Source organism: Narcine bancroftii, chromosome 3, assembly GCF_036971445.1.
Source record: "Narcine bancroftii isolate sNarBan1 chromosome 3, sNarBan1.hap1, whole genome shotgun sequence".
NCBI lineage: Eukaryota > Metazoa > Chordata > Chondrichthyes > Torpediniformes > Narcinidae > Narcine > Narcine bancroftii.
In genome coordinates this window covers 295,626,856-295,647,818 of record NC_091471.1, presented here as the reverse complement: position 1 = coordinate 295,647,818, position 20,963 = coordinate 295,626,856, and the positions used below count along the sequence as shown (strand labels likewise).

The following is a 20,963-nucleotide window of genomic DNA, read 5'->3' as shown; positions in this document are numbered from 1 at the left end:
GTCATGGTAAGAAATTTAGACTCTTTGTATAGGACGACCCAACTTAAGATGAAAATTTGAAGTTTAGCTGATTGTCCTATACAATGGCATATACACTACTGTTGCGAGCTGAACACTATATGTCAAAGAGCCACATGTGGCTCGTGAGCCGCTGTTTGGCCACCCCTGTTGTAGACAGTCAGAATCTTTTTTTCCAGGGTGAAAATGTCTAATTCCTCAAAGTATAAGGTGAGAGGGGAAAGGTTAAAGGAGATATGCGGGGCAAGATTTCTGCACAGAGACCAGTGGGTGCCTGGGACGGGATGTTGGAAGTAATGGTGAATATGCAGGGAATAGAGGGATATAGGCACTGAGCAAGCAGGTGGGGTTAGTTTAAAATGGCATCATGGTCAACACATACATTGTAGGCCAAATGGATTGGTTCTGTGTAACATTGTTCTTGGTTTCAAATTTCAGTGAGATCGCCTCTCATTCCAATTGACTGTAAGGAAAATCTACCCGTTCTATACAATAGAACATAGAACATTACAGGTCAGTACAAGCCCCTCGGCTTTCAATGTTGTGCCAACCTATATATCCCTAACAAAAAAATACTAAACCCTTCCTATCTCATAACCCTCTTTTTCATTCATCTATGTGTCTGTCTCTCTCAAATGCCCCTAATGTTCAGCCTCTGCCACCCACCCTGGCAAGGCATTCCAGGCATCCAGAAAACTTACCCTTGATGTCACCCCTAAAATTTCCTCCCTTCACTTTTTACAGATGACCTCTGGGCATTTGCTACTACGGCCCTGGGAAAAAGGTGCTGGCTGTCTAACTTATCTATATTTCTCTTGTAGACCTTAAGTCACCACTCATCCTTCTTTGCTCCAAAGAGTCCCAGCTCTGTTAACCTTGCCTCATAAGACATTTTCCAATCCAGGCAACATGCTGGTAAATCTCCTCTGTACCCTCTTCATAGCTTCCACATCTTCCGATAATGAGGTGACCAGAACTGAACACAATATTCTAATCTGATCTCATCAGAGATTTATAGAGTTGCAATATGACCTCTTGATTCTTGAACTCAATCCTTCTTTTAATGAAGCCCAGCATCCCACAGGCCTTCTTAGCTATTCCATCAACCTGCGCGCCAACTTTGAGAGATGTATGGATTTGGACCCCAAGTCTCTCTGTTTGTCCACACTGTCCAACCAAAACGCATCACCTCACACTTGACCGGGTTGAACTCCATCTGCCAATTTTTCACCTATATCTGCATCTTGTCTATATCCTTTTGTAACCAACAACAACCTTCAGCGTCATCCACAACTTCTCCAACTTTCGCATCATCTGCAAACTTACCCATCCTTCCACTTCATCTAGGTCATTTATAAAAATTACAAAGAGCGGGGGTTCTAGAATAGATCCAGAACTCCACTAGTTACTAATTCTGGCTTTATCCTTGTCCATAGCTATGCTAAAGCTCAGGGAGTTGTGATCACTGTCATCGAAATGCTCCCCCACCAAGAAGTCTGCTACCTGACCATGTTCATTACCCAGAACTAGATGCGGTATGACCCCTCCTCTAGTCAGCTGATCCTCATACTGTGTCAGGAATCGTTGGACACACCTGACAAATTCTGCCCCATCTATCCCTCTTGCAGTCAGGAGGTGCCAACATCAGGGAAGTTAAAATCTCCCATGACAACAACCTGTCATTTCTGCACCATTCCAAAATCTGCCTACTTATCCTCGGGACACTGAGGGCCTATAGACTACTCCCAGCACAGTGATTGTTCCCTTTCTATTTATGACTTCCACCCACACTAACTCAATTGATACTCCCTCTACACTGTGACCAGTAATGATAATCTCATAGATCTGCATCTAATGATTGACTGAGAAGTGGAGTTTGTTTTGGAGCAGGAACCAGTTCTGAAGGAAACATAACATCTAAAGTGAGTTTGGGGCCATTTCAACTCTGGCTCCTACCTCTGTTGTCCCTATAACAAAACCAGCCCCTCTGTAGCTGCAGAGGAACCTTCTAACACATAGCTGGCATTGAAGCAGATTGCAGGGACTTTGTTCAAAAGGAATGTCTTAAGGAACCTTTGAAAGGAGGAGAGAAAGAGAGGTACAGAGAAGGAGCAATTTGGGGGGAAATTCCAGAACTTGAGGTTCAAGCCAGTAGTGGAGTCACAGAAGTCAGGGATGTCAGCGATGGAACTGGATGAGATGCAGGGCTGGAAAAATTTACAGAGAAAAATCTTTGTGGAAAAAAATGGTAGAGAAGGATGAATTGAAAATTGTTTCCACAGAGCCGTACTGAGTGTGATGGTTTAATTCATCTCCACCTGTACTAGAGTTTTGCAAACAACGCTGGATGTTTGATGTTAGTTTTCTCAGTGGCTATTTTCAAATCAAATGTCTAGGTGTTTGCAAACATGCAGTAATCACAGAATAAAGTCAGCACAGACATTATTGGGTCTGGCCACCTGAGCTTTCCTAATTGAGATGTTAAAGGAAGCTGACCTTGGTCATTTACTCTTTGACATTTGAGCTCTGACACTTGACCTCTCTGGGATCAAGAGCAGTCATTTGTAGAAGGTTAAATAAGTTAGAGGCTGTCTAGCCATTTCAGAGCTTTGGCGATTTTGGACTTTAATCATCTCCGTCTCACTCCACATTCACCTTTGACCTCTCTATTCTTCTCTCTTTCAGATGAAAAATGGGAGCTGATTTTGACTGCACCCCAGCACAGATGTCTGTTCAATAGTGCAATCTGCATGAATATTCACCCGAATAATCAAGAGTATAATCTCCGGTCGATTTATCCCATCGATATTAATTACGCTTTTTGGTCTTATTTACATTACTACAGAACCAACAACAATTCCCCTCTCCTGGGTGTAAATGTGGGTAATCTTGGTTTTAACTGCCCATTTGATGCTGGCTCAGGAGGTGCAGGGTACAGACAAAAGTTGTATTGAACTTTACCCAGCTCAGCAGACAGTGCTTTGCACCATGAAGCAATGTTTATCAAACAATGTCAGGCAGAGAGACCCTGCCCAAAGCTCCAGGGAGAAGTCTCGGCTGCACTTCAGTGTTGTCATGGGTTGTTAAAACAAGTGGACATCAGAGTAATGTCCCTTTGGCAAAATGACATGCTGCTATCACAGCTCTCCCTAGGGCTGCACTGCACAGCAGCCTGCCTTTTTAATCGATTTAACAGCTGACTCCTGGTCTCTGCATTCAGAGGGTATGGGCAGGCTTTGCAGAGAGATTCAGCTCCCTCCCCTCAGCCCTAAATCAGCCCCAGTGTGGATGTAGCTTCAGGGTGAAACTGAGGTGATGCACCACCCTGCCTACCAGTGTGGCATCAGTGGTATTTGTGCATGGGGAGAGGAGGCAGGGGAATGGGGCACACAGAGGGACCAGGAGGAGAGAGGAAGGGGAGAGTCATCGTTTTTTAAAAACAAATGATAGTCAAATACCTCTATGGTTTGCAAATCTCATCTTCCAAGTCTCCAGCCTCCACATTCTCAATACGCCCCACCAGACACATCACCCACTTCCACCGCTTCTAGCAGCCTAAGGGATGGTACTCTATGCTCCTTCCTGGTCCCTTTGAGACTCATCCGACATTCTCCTTTCCACTCATCCTCTTTTTACCTCTTCTTTTGCCACCTCCAGGAACCCAGTCAATCCTGGATAAAGCTGAGACTCTTCCAAACCACAGCTATTGCATTTGGTGTCCACAATGGAGTCTCTACACCTGTATAAACTAATGAGGAGTCCCTCTGTCCCTCCTCCAGTGATCCTGAGTTTCCAGTGGTTTACACTTTCATTTTCCATCTCATCCTATTCTGTCCAATCTGTCTGTAATCTCTGGTTCTATTGTAACCTCACTGGAAATTTGAATAACAGAACCTCTTCTTCTCCATGGGTATGAGAAGCCTTCAAGATGCATCAGACCTGTCTCTCGCTGGCCATCTCCTGTCTGATCTATCTCACTCTGTCCACAGATACGGATGAAAGTTGCTGGGTTCCCTGAGCTGTTTCAGCGCAACAAAAATCAGGCTTGGGCTTTGGGCCCTGAACTTCATGTGGTGGGAGTGCGTTCCTCGCACCTCGCAGGCTTTACAGAGTGAGGTGTTAATCCAGGCGTGGAGAGCAGGACAACTGGTGGGTGGGCTCTGCCGCAGCATATTGATGCTCGCACAGAGTTGGGCGTAGGTACTCACCCGTCTCTCTTATGTACACATGCGCGTACGCATGGACATACAGGCCCACCCCCCCCGTGCACACACCCACCCATATAAACAGGCTTGAACACACACATACATACACCTACACACAAATGCACACACACAGACACATTCCTACACACATGAGCATACATACTCACACATATAATCATGCATAAACATGCACACACACCCATACATGCACACACACACATTGGCCCACATGCAGACGCACCCATGCATCCACACAAACACGCAATCACAAACAAACACACAGAGACATACAACTACTTATCCTCTCTCTCAGACACTCTTGCACTCACGCACTCTCTCACACATTTGTGTGCACAGATGGTCCAGCACCAAACTGGTCCCTCTCCTGCCCTGGGCTCCTGGCACAGGGTGTTATGTGTCTGTGTTATGTGGGAGGCTTTTTAAGTAACTTAGGGATGCTAGATTCAAATAACAAAAGAGACTTTACTTACTGGTCTTCCACCATCACAGGACACTGTACATACACACACACACACACACACACACACACACACACACACACACACACACACACACACACACACACACACACACACACACATTTAAATATATATACACATACTCCCCACAGTGGTGTACTACAGTTACTACAGTGAGAAGGGTGTATTCTTACAGTGTTACAAAATAGTTTACATTATCCTGACTATAAAACATCCCTACTTCTCAAGATAAAGAAAAATTTAGCATTCTTTATCATTATCTTTCCAGTGCAACTTAAGTGACTGAACTTGTACACTGGTTTATTTACACAACTATTTTTAAATAGTTCTTACCGATATCGCACTGGCGGCAGTATGTTGCTTCGCCATCTTGTGGATTTGGCTGCATCCGTTGGGCTCTGTGTTGCTGGTCCACGTGTAAGTGATGTAGTTTGTTATGCTTCACCTGAAAATTGCTGTGTTGATGTTTCGGTATCAGTGGTTGTGGTCTCTTCACTTGATACCTCATGTGATATTGATATTGCAGGCTTTGCTGGTATTAAAGCTTTCTGCTTCATCACATCTTGTGTGGACTGGATGTGAATTCTGTTCCTCCTCAGCTGATTGCCATAGTCTGTCTCGACAATGAATGATCTTGGTATCTCAGTTTCTCTGATGACCTTTGTTGGGGTCCATGTTTTCAACATCGGCTCTTGAATATGCACATGCTGCCCTCTAAAGAATTCTGGCAATGTTTGTCATGTTGGCATCCTTCTTCTTGCGTGTCAGCCAGTCTTCTTCTGGTTTCCTCCTGGTCTTTTTGGAGGGTGTATTTTGCTTGGCAGAGTTGTTTTATATCTCCTGCCATTTAGAACTTCTGCCAGGAACTTCAAGTCAGCCCTCAAAGGTGTTGCTCGTATCGAAAGAAGAGCTAGGTAAGGGTCTTCTTTTGTTTTGTGACACTTAACTATTGTGCGTTTCACAGTTTGCATTTGTCTTTCAATGAACCCATGACCTTTGGAGTCATATGGGGATGATGTAGTGATAAGAAACCCATACTCTGCAGCCTACTTTCTGAATTCTTGTGACGTGAACTGTGTTCCATTGTCACATATTATTTGCTTGGGTATTCCTTGTTCACTGGGTTCGTTTGGCGAGGCTAGTCCACCACTCATTTTGGATCTCCCGGAGTTTGCGCTAAAGGTGGCTACATGCAAGACGGAAAGGTCGTTTTTTTCTCTGGCCAGGAAGACTCTGCAAGGTGAGCCTGGTGGGCAGATCGTTTCTTTGCCAGCAGCTCCTGAATTTCCTGGTTGTTTTCGTCAAACCAGTTCTTGTTTTTCCTGGAGGAGAAGCCCAGTATCCAAAGTGAGTGGTGGACTAGCCTCACCAAACGAACCCAGCTTAGCGCCGACATTGGTGACTTCAGGGGTTTTTACAAGGCTCTAAAGGTGGTGTACTGCCCCTCACCCCAAGTCCAAAGCCATCTGCACAACTCAGATGGCGAAGTCCTCCTCAGCGACAAGATCTCCATCCTCAATCGATGGTCAGAACACTTCCAATCCCTTTTCAGTGCCAACTGCTCAGTCCAAGAATCCGCCATGCTCCAGCTCCATCAACAACCCTTGAGTCTAGAGCTGGATGAAGTCCTTACCCGGGAAGAGACATATAAGAGAACTGAAAAGTGGCAAAGCAGCAGGTATGGATGGAATCCCCCAGAGGTCTGGAAGGCTGGCGGCAAAGCTCTGCATACCAAACTGCATGAGTTTTTCATGCTCTGCTGGGACCCAGGAAAGCTGCCTCAGGACCTTTGTGATGCCATCATCATCACCCTGTACAAAAACAAAGGCGAGAAATAAGACTGCTCAAACTACAGGGGAATCATGCTGCTCTCCATTGCAGGCAAAATCTTCGCTAGGATTCTCCTAAATAGAATAATACCTAGTGTCGCCGAGAATATTCTCCCAGAATCACAGTGCGGCTTTCGCGCAAACAGAGGAACTACTGACATGGTCTTTGCCCTCAGACAGCTCCAAGAAAAGTGCAGAGAACAAAACAAAGGACTCTACATCACCTTTGTTGACCTCACCAAAGCCTTCGACACCGTGAGCAGGAAAGGGCTTTGGCAAATACTAGAGTGCATCGGATGCCCCCCAAAGTTCCTCAACATGGTTATCCAACTGCACGAAAACCAACAAGGTCGGGTCAGATACAGCAATGAGCTCTCTGAACCCTTCTCCATTAACAATGACGTGAAGCAAGGCTGTGTTCTCGCACCAACCCTCTTTTCAATCTTCTTCAGCATGATGCTGAACCAAGCCATGAAAGACCTCAGCAATGAAGACGCTGTTTACATCCGGTACCGCATGGATGGCAGTCTCTTCAATCTGAGGCGCCTGCAAGCTCACACCAAGGCACAAGAGCAACTTGTCCGTGAACTACTCTTTACAGATGATGCTGCTTTAGTTGCCCATTCAGAGCCAGCTCTCCAGCGCATGACGTCCTGTTTTGCGGAAACTGCCAAAATGTTTGGCCTGGAAGTCAGCCTGAAGAAAACTGAGGTCCTCCATCAGCCAGCTCCCCACCATGACCACAAGCCCCCCAACATCTCCATTGGGCACACAGAACTCAAAACGGTCAACCAGTTTATCTACCTCGGCTGCACCATTTCATCTGATGCTAGGATTGACAAAGAGATAGACAACAGACTCGCCAAGGCAAATAGCGCCTTTGGAAGACTTCACAAAAGAGTCTGGAAAAACAACCACCTGAAGAAACACACAAAGATCAGCGCGTACAGAGCCGTTGTCATACCCACGCTCCTGTTCGGCTCCGAATCATGGGTGCTCTACCGGCATCACCTACGGTTCCTAGAATGCTTCCATCAGCGCTGTCTCCGCTCCATCCTCAACATTCATTGGAATGACTTCATCACCAACATCGAAGTACTCGAGCTGGCAGAGTCCATAAGCATCAAATCCATGCAGCTGAAGACCCAACTGCGCTGGGTAGGTCATGTCTCCAGAATGGAGGACCATCGCCTTCCCAAGATCGTGTTCTATGGCGAACTCTCCACTGGCCACCGAGACAGAAGTGCACCAAAGAAGAGGTACAAGGACTGCTTAAAGAAATCTCTTGGTGCCTGCCAAATTGACTACCGCCAGTGGGCTGATATTGCCTCCAACCGTGCATCTTGGCGCCTCACAGTTTGGCGGGCAGCAACCTTCTTTGAAGAAGACTTCAGAGCCCACCTCACTGACAAAAGACAAAGGAGGAAAAACCCAACACCCAACCCCAACCAACCAATTTTCCCCTGCAACCGCTGCAACCGTGCCTGCCTGTCCTGCATCGTACTTGTTAGTCACCAATGAGCCTGCAGAAGACGTGGACATACCCCTCCATAAATCTTCGAACGCGAAGCCAAGCCAAAGATTCCTTGTTCAGCAAGGAATGCTATCATTTCTAAGGTGATAGTTGATGCTCTCAGGCCGTTTACCCGTTTGACGAATGGAAACTTAGAGTAGTAACAGGCTACTATTAAATACCGCTTGTGATTCTTGGTGAGCAAGTCTGCTCCCACTGTGTGCCATGGCCTGGCAGGTACTTCTGTGGAAATAATTTCCTCTTTTTGTTGTATGTTTTTGTTGATCCTTTTGGATATCTTCTTCGTTTGTATCTCATAATCGACAGAAATTAACTGCAGCTCCCAGCAGCTATCCAGACATAGAATTCCAGGTCTGTCTGCGCTAACCATGTACAGAGGATATTCTTTCCCTTATGGCAGCCATTGATCTTAGTTCTCCTTAGCTGCTTGATCATAGGCTGTTAATGTGACATTTGCCCCGTCTTTTGGATAGCCTTTTATTATGTTCTCTGGGAACATCTGGCGGTAGAGTCTGAGTGGAAGGACATTGCTTTATGATCCAGTATCCAGCTTCACCTTTAGGTTAAATATCATAGGCTTGTTCTGGATTGTCCTATGTTTTTGGATGCTTGTGTGCAACTCGCTTTCTTCTTTCATCTCACTCGACATCTTGTGAAGGTGCATGGATTCTTTGTCCAGTATCTGGGTGTCAGAGTCCTCTTTGTTGTTTCCTTTTATGTGGTGGATCTTCTTCTTGTCTTTTTTCTTCACTGGTATTATTGTTTTCTTCATACTAGACTTGCACATCTTCACCTAGTGGTTTGCGTTACCACATGCTCGACATTCATAACCGTATGCGGGACATATGTTTTGGTCATCAAAGGGGTGTTGTCTGCCACACCTCCTGCAGGTCTTGGCGGTTGGCACTTTTCTTATTGTTTATAGCATCAACCCTTCCTTCTTTTTGCTGTGGTGGGTCTGCATAGATAGAGATTTCATTGGTGTCCTCGTGGCTTTGAAGGCTCTGGCTATGTCTATAGCATCGGCCAGCTTCAAGCTATCCTTCCCTATGAGAGACTTTTGCACTTCGAGATGGACACTCCCCCATATTAGTTCATCAACTAATCTTTCCTCTATATCCTTAAATCTGGACTTTGCAGCAACAATTTTTAGTCTAGTGAGGAAGTTATCAACACTCTCATTAGTCTCTTTCATTAAACCTTGAATTTAATTCAATGATTAGATGGGTTCAAGGTGAGAAGCAAACTTTGCTAATATCTGCTCTGGATCATTTTTCTCCACCTCTGTAAGCTCCCAGCTATTAAGTAAGTCAAGGCCTTGGTCCCTCTCTGCTGTTGCATTTTAAGAATAGCTTTTGAATGCTGAAACTTTTTGAAAGATTCAACAATGTCTTCAGCCTCCCTGTCCCTCACTGGGTGAACTGCTGTTTCTCCAGCCATTTTTTTCAGTAGTTTTTTCTCTTCTTTCCCTTTGTATTTCAGTGACTTACTATCAATTGCATGGCTTTATTCTTGTTCTCTTATACCGTTGCCACTATATTATGTCTCTGTGTTACATGGGAGGCTTCTTAAATAACTTAGAGATACAAGATTCAAATAACAAAAGAGACTGATGTCTTCCACCATCTCAGGACACTGCTCTCACACACATACGCCCCACAGTGGTGCACTATAATGAAAAGGGTGCATTCTTACGTGGTTACAAAATAGTTCACATTATCCTGACTATACAACACAGGGTGTGTGCTGCACTAGAACCATTGCATCTGCAAACATTGCTGTGTAACTGGCACGGGTTTGACAGCTTCCAACAGCTCCCCTGCTATTCACACCTGTTTCAGTGGGTGTCAGTATCACAGCCAGGAACCCTTTACTGTTTTCAGCTGGGCACCAAGTTCATTTGCCCGAGTCTGGGAGCTACTGGCCAGCATTCTGTGCATTTGCCATTCCTGCACTCCTTGAGAAGATGGGCTGAGCTGCCAGGGCCGCTGTTGCGCTGCTGCTGACGGTTGGAGGATCAGCGATAGATTTCCCATTCGGGAATGGGAATGATCTCAGCTGCTTGTGACAGACATCAATGAGGTCACCCCTCAGGTTCCGGTGTTCCAGGGAATAGCAAGAATACAGCAATTGCAAGGTCCTGGCAGTAGCCAACAGTTTACTCCCACACCACATTCCCACGCTGATATATCTGTTCATGGCGTCATTAACCGAGACTACCTGCAAATGGGATAAACAACACCTCTCTGTGTGGGAACTCTCCAACCAGACGGCATTAACATCGACCTCCAGTTTCTGTTAAACCCTTCCCGAGTCTACCTCTATCTCCTGCTCCCTTCCCTTCCCTCTCCTATCATAGAACTACCCTGCCCTAATCACATCTCAGCTTTTCTACCCTCCCACTTGTGAGGAGCCACCTATGATTTCTTACCTGTTTGCTCTGCTCCCTGCCCCCACCCCACAACCCCTTCCTCCATCCTCTCCTCCACCCATCTTTTTATTCAGGCCTCTGCTTTTATGAGCCTGTTTTTTGCTCATACCTTGACAAAGGGTTCAGGGACAAAACACTGGCTACCCTTTGTTTCCTGTCGATGGTGCGTGACCTGCTGAATTTCTCCAGCATGCTTGTGTATTTGCACACAGGCATCATGGTTGGGAGTGGAAAACTTCCCCAAAGCAAATTTTGACTCTCGCCTTCTTCTCCTCCCCACCCACCCAGACACACCATTTACTTTTCTTGAGAAAGGGGTTTCCCACTGACCCACCTGTCTTGGAGAACAACTTACCGTCTGCAGGACAAGTTACATAAAAGTGGAAATTGAGCTTCCTCCTTTCGAAATTTATTTATTTCTCCAGGCCCTCTGTGTGCACTTACAGAAAACAACCAAGATAGATTTTAAATTTAGACATTCAGCCCTTCCATCCACAAGCTTGTGCCGCCCAGTTTAACCCACAACCCCCGTACATTTTGAAAGGTGGGAGGAGACCAGAGCTCCTGGAGAAAGCCCATGCAGAAATGGGGAGAATGTACAAACTCCTTAGAGTCTGCCAAAGGGCAGAAGAGACACAGGACAAGCCCCAGAGAAAAACAACCAACAACAATGCAAATTTAATGAAGTGATCAAATGAATTTATCCTTTAATAGAGCAGTTCAAATGAAGGAGGACCAAAGGAGTTATGATGAACTTTTGCTCTGTGGGGTAATGCTAAGGGTGCCAAGATAAGTGGTGGATCTACCATATTGACAAGGATGGGAGGTACTGTGAGGGTAAATTTCCCAGTACGTGGAAGTTCCTGATTCAAACACAGGTTTCCAATAGCGGAGATAGGCCCATATCAACTTCGGCTGAGGAGCTGCTTTCATCAGTGATAGAATTCCTGTGGGATTCTGGCTTATGGATGCCCGTCTTGTCCTTGGCTGGAAGAACTGATGCTGCCAACGTTTTGCATGTTGACGAGGAACCATTGTTGACCTGTCAATAAGGTGAGCAAGATGTGAGGCAAGTACAATCTTCACATTAGTTGTGAGGCCAGTTGGGGCCTGATTGTTTTCCAATGATGCCTTTCAAGGCCTCAGTCCCCTGAGACACCAAACATTGCCTGTGCCAACTGATGTCTTTCTGAAACCTCTCCACCTCTGTACTATATTTCACTTGCTGTACAATATGTGGGACTAGTTGGACTGTTGATAAAATAAATTTTCTCACTGCACCTTGGTGCAGTGACAATGAATCCAAGTACAGCAGCCTGTTGACTGGCCAACCATTTACCTTCTGAAACATTCATTTCCCCATGGTGTCTGCAGGGCCCTTATATCCAGCAGTTCATCACCTGGGATGCCTGTGACCTCGAAGAACCAATGCATATGGGACACCACTATCTGTCCCTCTCTAATCACTTACCATCCTGAATTTGAAATGTAGACATAGAACACTACAGCACAGAATAGGCCCTTCAGCTCTCAATGTGGTGCTGACCTATATATTCCTACCAAAAAAAATATGAAACTCTTCCTACCTTGTAACTCTCTATTTCACTTTCATCCATGTGCCTGGCTCTTAAATGTCCCTACCGTTCCAGCCTCGACCACCACCCCTGGCAAGGCATTCCAGGTATCCACAGCTCTTACCCCTGATGTCTCCCCTAAACTTCCCTCCCTTCAACACTGTAACTTAAAGCACTGCATCAATTGAAGAAGATTGGTCACCACTCCTTCATGGACAGAGGGACAGACCACTGGTCTCACCAGTGAAACTTTGATCACCAAAACTGACCAAGAATGTCAGTTGGTCAATCTATCTGCCAACCACAAGTGTTGGTGAATGAAGAGGTTTGGTTATCATCTGTACCTCCAGTACAGAGGCTCCAATAGCTCAGTGGTTAGAGCTCTGGTCTTGTAAACCAGGGGTCATGAGCTTGTTCCTCACTGGGTCCTCATTTTTGTGATGGGCGCTGGACAAAGTGGCGACTCTGTCTGCCTTAGGGTAGACAAAGTTAAAGAATTTCACGTGTGTTAAATTCTAAATGCAGTATTAAGAGACAATAATGGAACCTTTAGCTTTACCTCTGTTATGTCAGTGTGGAGCATCTTGTCCAAATGGTTCATTTATGTAAAATTGAAGGAGTAAACAAGGAATCTGTTATGTCATCTCCCAAATTCCAGCAGTGTCTTGCTGATGTTGCAGTGCTCTGTTCTGGCCTGGTCACCTCCTGTCTGCGGTGACAGTGCTCACAGCTGCCAGCTTTCATCACTGAAGTGGGCTCCATTAATTCCATTTTCTGAGTTAAATCATCGCGAAACAAAAAATACTGGAAATACTCAGCAAGTTAGGGAACAGTGCCCAGAGAGGGAGAGAGAGGGAGAGAACCAATGAATGTATCCGGTTCACTGAAGTTTGGATCAAGGGACTGAGGGCTAAAATGTTGTTGAGTGTTTCCAGCACCATCGGTTTTTATTTCAGATTTCTGGGATTTGCGTTTTTTTTTAAAGAATTTTCAGTTTTCTAAATTTGGCCAGGAGATAGTATAAATGAGATCTTGTAACTTCCATGGAACCGTAGAACCATAGAACATTACAGCACAGGAACAGGCCTTCTGCCCTTCTCGTTATTCTGTCTAGTCCCAATGACCTGCACCCAGACCATAGCCGTCCATACCCCTCCCATCCATGTACCTGTCCAAAAAATGTTAAAATTGAGCTTGCATTCACCACTTCAGCTGGCGGCTTGTTCCACACTCCCATCACTATCTGTGTGAAGATGCCCCCCCCTAAACATTTCCTCTTTCACTGGTTTGTATCTCACCTAACCTTCCATCTTGTCACTAACCCTCCATGATGTGCTGCAGTTTACCCATTGTTAACACTGAAGGTCACATGTTTCCCCTGCCCCCTGAGCTCCAGTTTCTGCCATCAGTGGTCCATGCCGGATGATGTTGGATACACTTCCAGTCTCAGCTGCTCACAGACGAATCCCACCAGAACTGCTCGGCTAGCTGGGGAGGAACCTGTCCAGAGCAGTTTGCTGGTGCAGTCCCACCTGCTGTGGGTGGATTTTGATATACAGACAGACATGGGTATCAGTCCACACCTTGCTGGAAGTGGTGACATGCTGGGAGAGTATGCTTGGCATTAGAGGCTAAATCATTGGGTGTAAGTGCTGACTGGACATTGCAGCTGGCATTTTGAGTGAAACAGAAAAGTCTGCAGATGTGATTGGAGAAAAAAGTACACAGAAATGCTGGAGGAACAGCAGGTCTCTCAGTGTCCATAGGAGGTAAAGATATATTACCAATGTTTTGGATCTGAGCCCCTCTTCAAGGAAAAGTAAAGAACAGGAAGGTGTCAGAATAAAGACTGAAGTCTGGCTGGGTTTGGGGTGGGTGGGGGGGGGGGTGGGGGAGGAGACCAAACCAACAAAAGGTGTTAATTGGATATGATAAGAGGAAAGGTGAGAATTTATTTTGCCTCTGTGAAATGATACAGAGGAAAAATGGAAGTGAGAGTGAGACAGGGCTGGGGGAAAGGCAAGAGGGAGAATATGAAGGAGGGTTAGTTCAACAGAAACTGGAGGTCAATGTTCATGCCATTCAGTTGGAGGTGCCCAGACGGAAAATTAGGTGCTGTTCCTACAAATTGCGGGAGTATTTTTAGTTAGCACACTGCAGGAATGAAGTGGCCAGAAAAAGTGTAGAAGAATTGCTTGGATAAACGGGCATTAAGGAGAGATTGGAGAAACTGGGTTTATTCTCATTGAAACATATGGAGGGCTATGGTCTGGGTGCAGGTCAGTGGGACTAGACAGAATAACGAGAAGGGCAGAAGGCCTGTTCCTGTGCTGTAATGTTCTATGGTTCTACCGTTCCATGGAAGTTACAAGATCTCATTTATACTAACTCCTGGCCAAAGACAAGACCTCTACAGGAGGGATGGTTTACACCTGAATGCAACGGGGGCCAATATACTGGCAGTTAGGTTTAATAATGCTGTCGGATTTGATTTAAACTAATTTGGCAGGGGGAAGGGAACAGGACTGATAGGGAAGCAGATAGGAGAGTGAATATAGGGGTGGTTCCATTAGACGGTGAAACAATAAGAAAAAAGGGAACTAAAAGTGATAGGAGAGTAGGGGCAAGTGCATCGAGAACAAAGGTGGAGGGAGAAAGGAGATATGGCATCAAGTTATTGTGTATGAATGCACGGAGTGTAAGGAATAAAATGGATGAGCTTGAGGCGCAAATGACATTGTCGGAGTAACGGAGACATGGCTGCGGGAAGGGCAGGATTGGGAAATAAATGTTCCCGGGTACACGTCCAATAGAAAAGACAGAAAGTTAGGAAGAGGAGGTGGGGTAGCTCTGTTGGTAAGAAATGAAATTCAGGTGTTTGAAAGGAAAGACATTGAAACAGGTGGGGTAGAGTCTGTTTGGATAGAATTAAGAAATTGTAAAGGCATGAGGACCATAATGGGGGTCATTTACAGGCCTCCGAAAAGTAGCTCAGATATCGGTAGAAGTATGAATCAGGAATTAAGAGTGGCATGTCAAAGTGGTAGCAATACAGTAGTTATGGGGGACTTCAACATGAAGGTGGACTGGGATAATCAGACGGGGGCAGGAACACAAGAGAGTGAGTTTATTGAATGTCTACGAGATACTTTCTTGGAGCAGCTAGTGGAGGAACCTACCAGGGGGAAGTCGATTCTGGACTTGGTGCTGTGCAGTGACGCAGAGTTAATAAGTGACCTCGATGTAGGGGAGCCATTAGGGAATAGTGACCATGGTATGGTTATTTTTGAGCTGAAATTAGAAAGGGAAAAAGAAAGGAAGTCGGAAGCATCTGTACTGCAGTTAAATAAAGGGGATTTTGCAGCTATGAGGGAGGAGCTAGCCAAAATAAAATGGAAAGATACACTAGCTGGGAGGACAACTGGGGAAAAATGGCAGGTATTTTTGGACATTTTTCACAGGATTCAGGACAAATTTATTCCAAAGTGGAGAAAAGGCTCTAGGAGATGAAAATGGCAGCCGTGGCTAACTAATGAAATCAAGTGCAATATCAAATCCAAAGGGAGTAAGTATAAGATAACGAAGCGGAGTGGGAAGTTAGAGGATTGGGAAACCTTCAAAGAGCATCAGAGGGAAACAAAGAAAGTTATAAGAGAGGGGAAAATGAAGTACGAGAGGAAATTAGCAAATAATATAATGGAGGATAGCAAGAGCTTTTTTAAATATGTGAAGAGGAAGAAATTGGTTCGGTCTAAAATTGGTCCATTAAGAATGGAAAAGGGTGGAAATATTACCGGAAACAAGGAGATGGCTGAGGAATTTAACAAATACTTTGCAACTGTCTTCACCAAGGAGGATATAGGTTATGGTCAGTTAGGGGGTAGTGGTCATGCAGTATCAAGAGACTTGGGGAACTTTCCTGGGGAAGTAGGGGATCTAATGGATATCTGGATCCAGAAGCAGGAGGTTGTGAGTAAATTGTTGGGACTGAGATAAATCCCCAGGGCCTGATGGGCTGCATCCCAGGGTGCTTAAAGAAGTTGCTATGGAAATTGTGGAGGCACTGGTCGACATTTTCCAAAGTTCCATAGATTCGGGGGAGGTCCCTGAGGATTGGAGAGTGGCTGATGTGGTGCCGATTTTTAAGAAGGGAGGGAGGGAGAAAACGGGAAATTAAAGACCGGTCAGCCTGACGTCAGTGGTGGGGAAGATATTGGAATCTATCATAAAAGGAGTAATAGCAGAACACTTAGGCAGAAATAATAGTATAAGGGCTAGTCAGCATGGATTCCTTAAGGGTAAGTCATGCTTGACTAACCTTCTGGAATTTTTCGAGGATGTGAAAAAGAGGGTGGACTTGGGAGAGCCAGTGGATGTGGTGTATTTGGACTTCCAGAAGGCCTTTGATAAGGTACCGCACGGGAGACTAGTGGGCAAGATCAGGGAGCATGGTATTGGAGGTAAGGTGCTGACATGGATAGGAAATTGGTTAAGAAATAGGAAACAAAGGGTTGGAGTAAGCGGGTCTTTTTCAGGATGGCAGGATGTAACGAGTGGAGTGCCGCAGGGATCGGTATTGGGTCCTCAGTTGTTTGTAATTTATGTAAATGATTTGGATGAGGGGATTATTAATAACATGAGCAAATTTGCAGATGACACTAAACTGGGTGGCGGTGTGGGGTGTGAGGAGGATGTCAGGAAAATGCAGAGGGACTTGGACAGGTTGGGGGAGTGGGCTGCTGAATGGAAGATGACGTTCAATGTGAGCAAATGTGAGGTTATCTATTTTGGGGGCAATAATAGGAAAGCTGAGTATTATTTAAATGGAGACAAGCTAGGGAGTGGGGAGGTGCAAATGGATCTGGGTGTACTTGTTCACCGGTCACTGAAGGTTCAGAAAAAGCTGTGAAGAAGGCAAATGGTATGTTGGCTTTCATAAAGAGGGGATTGGAGTATAGGAACAGAGACGCCCTTCTGCAGTTGTACAGGGCCCTGGTGAGACCCCACCTGGAGTATTGCGTCCAGTTCTGGTCTCCAATTTTGAGGAAGGACATACTAGCTATAGAGGGTGTCCAGCGCAGGTTTACAAGGTTAGTTCCAGGGATGGCGGGGTTGACATATGCTGAAAGGCTAGAAAAACTGGACTTGTATCCGATGGAGTTTAGAAGGATGAGGGGGGACATGATTGAGATATACAAAATTATCAAGGGGATAGACAAGGTGAAGTCTGATTACTTGTTCCCAATGATGGGGGAGACGAGGACTAGAGGGCATAGTTTAAGAATACAGGGTAGGCCCTTTAGGACGGAGATGAGAAAACATTTTTTTACCCAGAGAAGTGTGAATCTGTGGAATGCTCTGCCACAGAGGGTGGTGGAGGCAGATTCGCTGATTATGTTCAAAAGAGAGTTAGATAAGACTCTAGTGGGCAAAGGAGTTAAGGGTTATGGGGATAAGGCTGGAAAGGGGTACTGATAGTAGTGATCAGCCATGATCTGTAAAATGGCGGTGCTGGCTCAACGGGCCGAAGGGCCTACTCCAGCTCCTATTGTCTATTGTCTAAATTTAGAAAACTGAAAATTCTTTAAAAAAAAACGCAGATCCCAGAATCTGAAATAAAAACCGATGGTGCTGGAAACACTCAACAACATTTTAGCCCTCAGTCCCTTGATCCAAACTTCAGTGAACTGGATACATTAATTGGTTCTCTCACTCTCTCTCTCTCTCTCTCTCTCTCTCTCTCTCTCTCTCTCTCTCTCTCTCTCTCTCTCTCTCTCTCTCTGGGCACTGTTCCCTAACTTGCTGATAGAGTTTATACAACTTTGAGGGTAGAGATGGAATAGAAACAGACTTTTTCCCATCGTAGGGGAGCTTAAGGGAAGAAGGGAGAAATTTAAAGGAGATCTAAAGAGCACATTATCTTGATCGAGCTGCCTTGAGGATGTGGTAGAGGTAAACAGTATTACACCATTTTAGATGTATTTAGACAGCTACTTAGATGGGGAAGAAATAGAGGGATGTAGGCCTAATGTGAGCAAATGGGATTCGTGGTGTCCCAGGGATGGGTGAGGTGGGTCTCTGTACTTTCATGAAGGTGTAGACTTGCATGCCAATGTACCCCTGTACATCATGTTCCAAAACTCACTCCCATTTACGCCACATCAGGATTTGATGCAGGGGTGTTGGGGCTCACATTTTGTTTGTTCATGTAACTCCTACATCAGAACTCTCCTACACAAACCCTTCCATCAGAACTCTCCCATACAAATACATTGCTTGCATCAAAATTCCCCCACACAAACCCACCCCTTCCATCAGAACTCTCCCCCGCAAACCCATCCCATGAGAACTCTCCCACGCAAGCCCCTCCCTTTAGTGCTCAAACGGTCTCATTTATATTTCCATCTAGTCTACTAGCTCTTCCATTGAAAACAATCCCTATAATGTTCCAACATTACCTTTGAAGCTTTCCCAGCTTTTCCTTAAGACCTGCATCAATGGCGTTCCCCTGTCTCCTACCTGTCCTATAGGACAATTATTCAAGAAGCAATGGCATGCAGTATGCCAGAAGGACAAGATGCCTTCCTTCATTAGCTCTGCCTGAAATTGTCCTATAGGAAACAGAAACTCCATGGACACATCATTCTAATCTGAAAGTGCAGGTCATCTTAGAATTTGGGTCAACATACAATATGCTGGTGGAACTCAATGGGTCAAGTAGCATCCATGGAAGACAGATGGTCAACATTTTGGGCCAAAATCCTACATCTATTGCCTTCCATAGATGGTGCTGACCCACTGAGTTCCTCCAGAATTTTGAATGCTTCTCCAGTTAATCGCAGCTTCGCTTGTTTACATGGAAATTGGGTCAAACCTCGGCCTCTCCTTTTTTCCCCAAAATAAAGGAGTCTCAAATCTTAGATTTAAGGTGAGAGGGGGACAAAAGGAATAAGGATTGAGGAGCAACTATTTCACTCAGATGGGGATGGAGAACGAGCTGCCAGAGGAAGTAGAAGTGGGGACAATTACAATTAAAAGACATTAGACAGGCCCATGAATAGGACTAGGACTAGCACAGTAGGGAATGTGGTCAGTAAGGATCAGTTTGGCAGAAGGGACAATTTCAATGTTGAACACCTTGGCTCTGTCCACTGCAATAGCGTGGATCTCCCAGTGGCCACCCATTTCAATTCTCCATCCCATTCCCTTGCCAATAAGTCTTGTACTTCCAGACTGAGACCACCCATAAATTGGAGGAACAACACCTCATCTTCCAACTGGGCACCCTCCAACTGGATGGAATTAATATCCACTTCTCTGGCTTTTGTTAAACCCCCCCACCCACTTGCTTACCCGTTGCCTCTCCATTCCCTGTCTCCTTTCGCACAGACATGATAAGTTCCACCTAGTCCCTGATTCACATCCAATTAACACCTTTTGTTGGTCTGGATTCCTCCCCCGTTGAGATTTTCTGATCTATTCTGCTTCTACCTTTTCTGATTTGTTCTTGAAGAAGGCCTCAGGCCTGAAACGTCAGCAATTTTATCTTTGTCTCCTCTAGATGCTGAAAAGACCAGCTGAGTTCCTCCAGCATTTTGGTTTGTTTACTACAATCACAGCGTCTGCAGCCGATCGTGCTTCACACAATTCCCATGCTGCCTTGCTCCATGACTTGGTGAATTTATCAACAACAACAACACATCATGAGGGAGGAGAACGTTGCTTCTTGCAACATTCCTGACACTGAGCAGAATGAGTGAGAGATGCTGAATATCTACTCGATTCTGTGGGAACTTACATATTTACTTTGTAGTTCCTCAGTTTCTTCACCAAGCGGTTTCTCTTGAGAAAGATCCCACCAGAGGAGACCATGGGCAATGTCTTCTCTCCTTGTTGGCCCTGTATACGGTGGAAAAGACCAGAAGGTAGCTCATCTCTCACACTGAAACCCACTTGGCTCGACCTCCACCACTGAGGATCAGGTCTTGCACTGAAACTCTCCCACTGCACCCCTCCTCACTGGTTCCTCTCCCCACGGGACTCCCCTTCTCACTGGTCCCCACCTCATTGGTTCCCCCTGCCCCTCCCCAATTCCACCCTTCTACCCTGGTCCTTCCTCCCCCCCCATTGGCCCCCCTCCCCCCACAGGTCCTTCCCTTCCTCTACTGGTCCCTTCCTTCCCCACTGATTCCTCCCTTCCCCACTGGTTCCTCCCTCCCCCACTAGTCCCATCCTCCCCCACTGAGGCTCCTTCCTATTGTTTCTCTAGTTCACCCTGAGGGGTCAATGGGGCTATCCAAGGGGGTTGATAAATATCTAGGCTGTAGAGAAATTTATTATTGATAACATTTATTTATTTTACATGCTTGGGGGTCGATGAGAGATCAATGAAGCAATCGATGGTTTAAAAAGTTTGCGACCCCTGCTCATCCAATCTCCTAACTCTCCCTCTCCCTCTTCCATGCCAACAATGTTTGAAGCCTCTCCATGTTTTCCGTAATCCATCACACCTTCCCCAGCATCCTGTCTGAATTAGTACATTGGACTTCTGTTGTTGACCAATAGTAGAATGTCTCAAAATTATTCCAAAGCAGCATTGTTTCCAGATTCCTTGAAAATCTCATTTACCTGTTAAATAACTGACTCCTGTTCCAAAAATTAAAGTTACTATTGTTCCCAGAATTCCATAGTAGAGATAAGACAAGGCGTAGAACTGATGGAAAACAGTGGCCCTGCAAGGGAAATTATATCACAACCTTTATGCTGTTCAATAACTCACTGAGCCATTTATCTTCCTCTCTGTGACCTTCTCAGATGTGCAGATTTTTCTCAAATGCTCAACGTTCATTCTTCTATCTCTGAATAATCCCAA

The 20,963-nt window shown here is 45.4% G+C and overlaps 1 protein-coding gene across 2 annotated transcripts in view; it reads right to left on the bottom strand.

The window, feature by feature from the left end:
- Positions 1-11,194: 11,194 nt before the first annotated feature.
- Positions 11,195-20,963, bottom strand: part of slc5a5 (solute carrier family 5 member 5) — a 54,457-nt gene continuing 44,688 nt past the window's right edge. The window contains exons 13-15 of one of the 2 annotated variants that reach the window (XM_069928548.1): positions 20,720-20,823; positions 19,890-19,990; positions 11,195-11,559 (exon numbers count right to left, since the gene is read on the bottom strand). In XM_069928548.1, coding sequence (XP_069784649.1) covers positions 11,386-11,559; positions 19,890-19,990; positions 20,720-20,823 — 379 coding nt within the window. In that variant the 3' untranslated portion in view covers positions 11,195-11,385. The remainder of the gene's footprint in view (positions 11,560-19,889; positions 19,991-20,719; positions 20,824-20,963) is intronic. The other variant, XM_069928549.1, reaches the window with a different exon arrangement.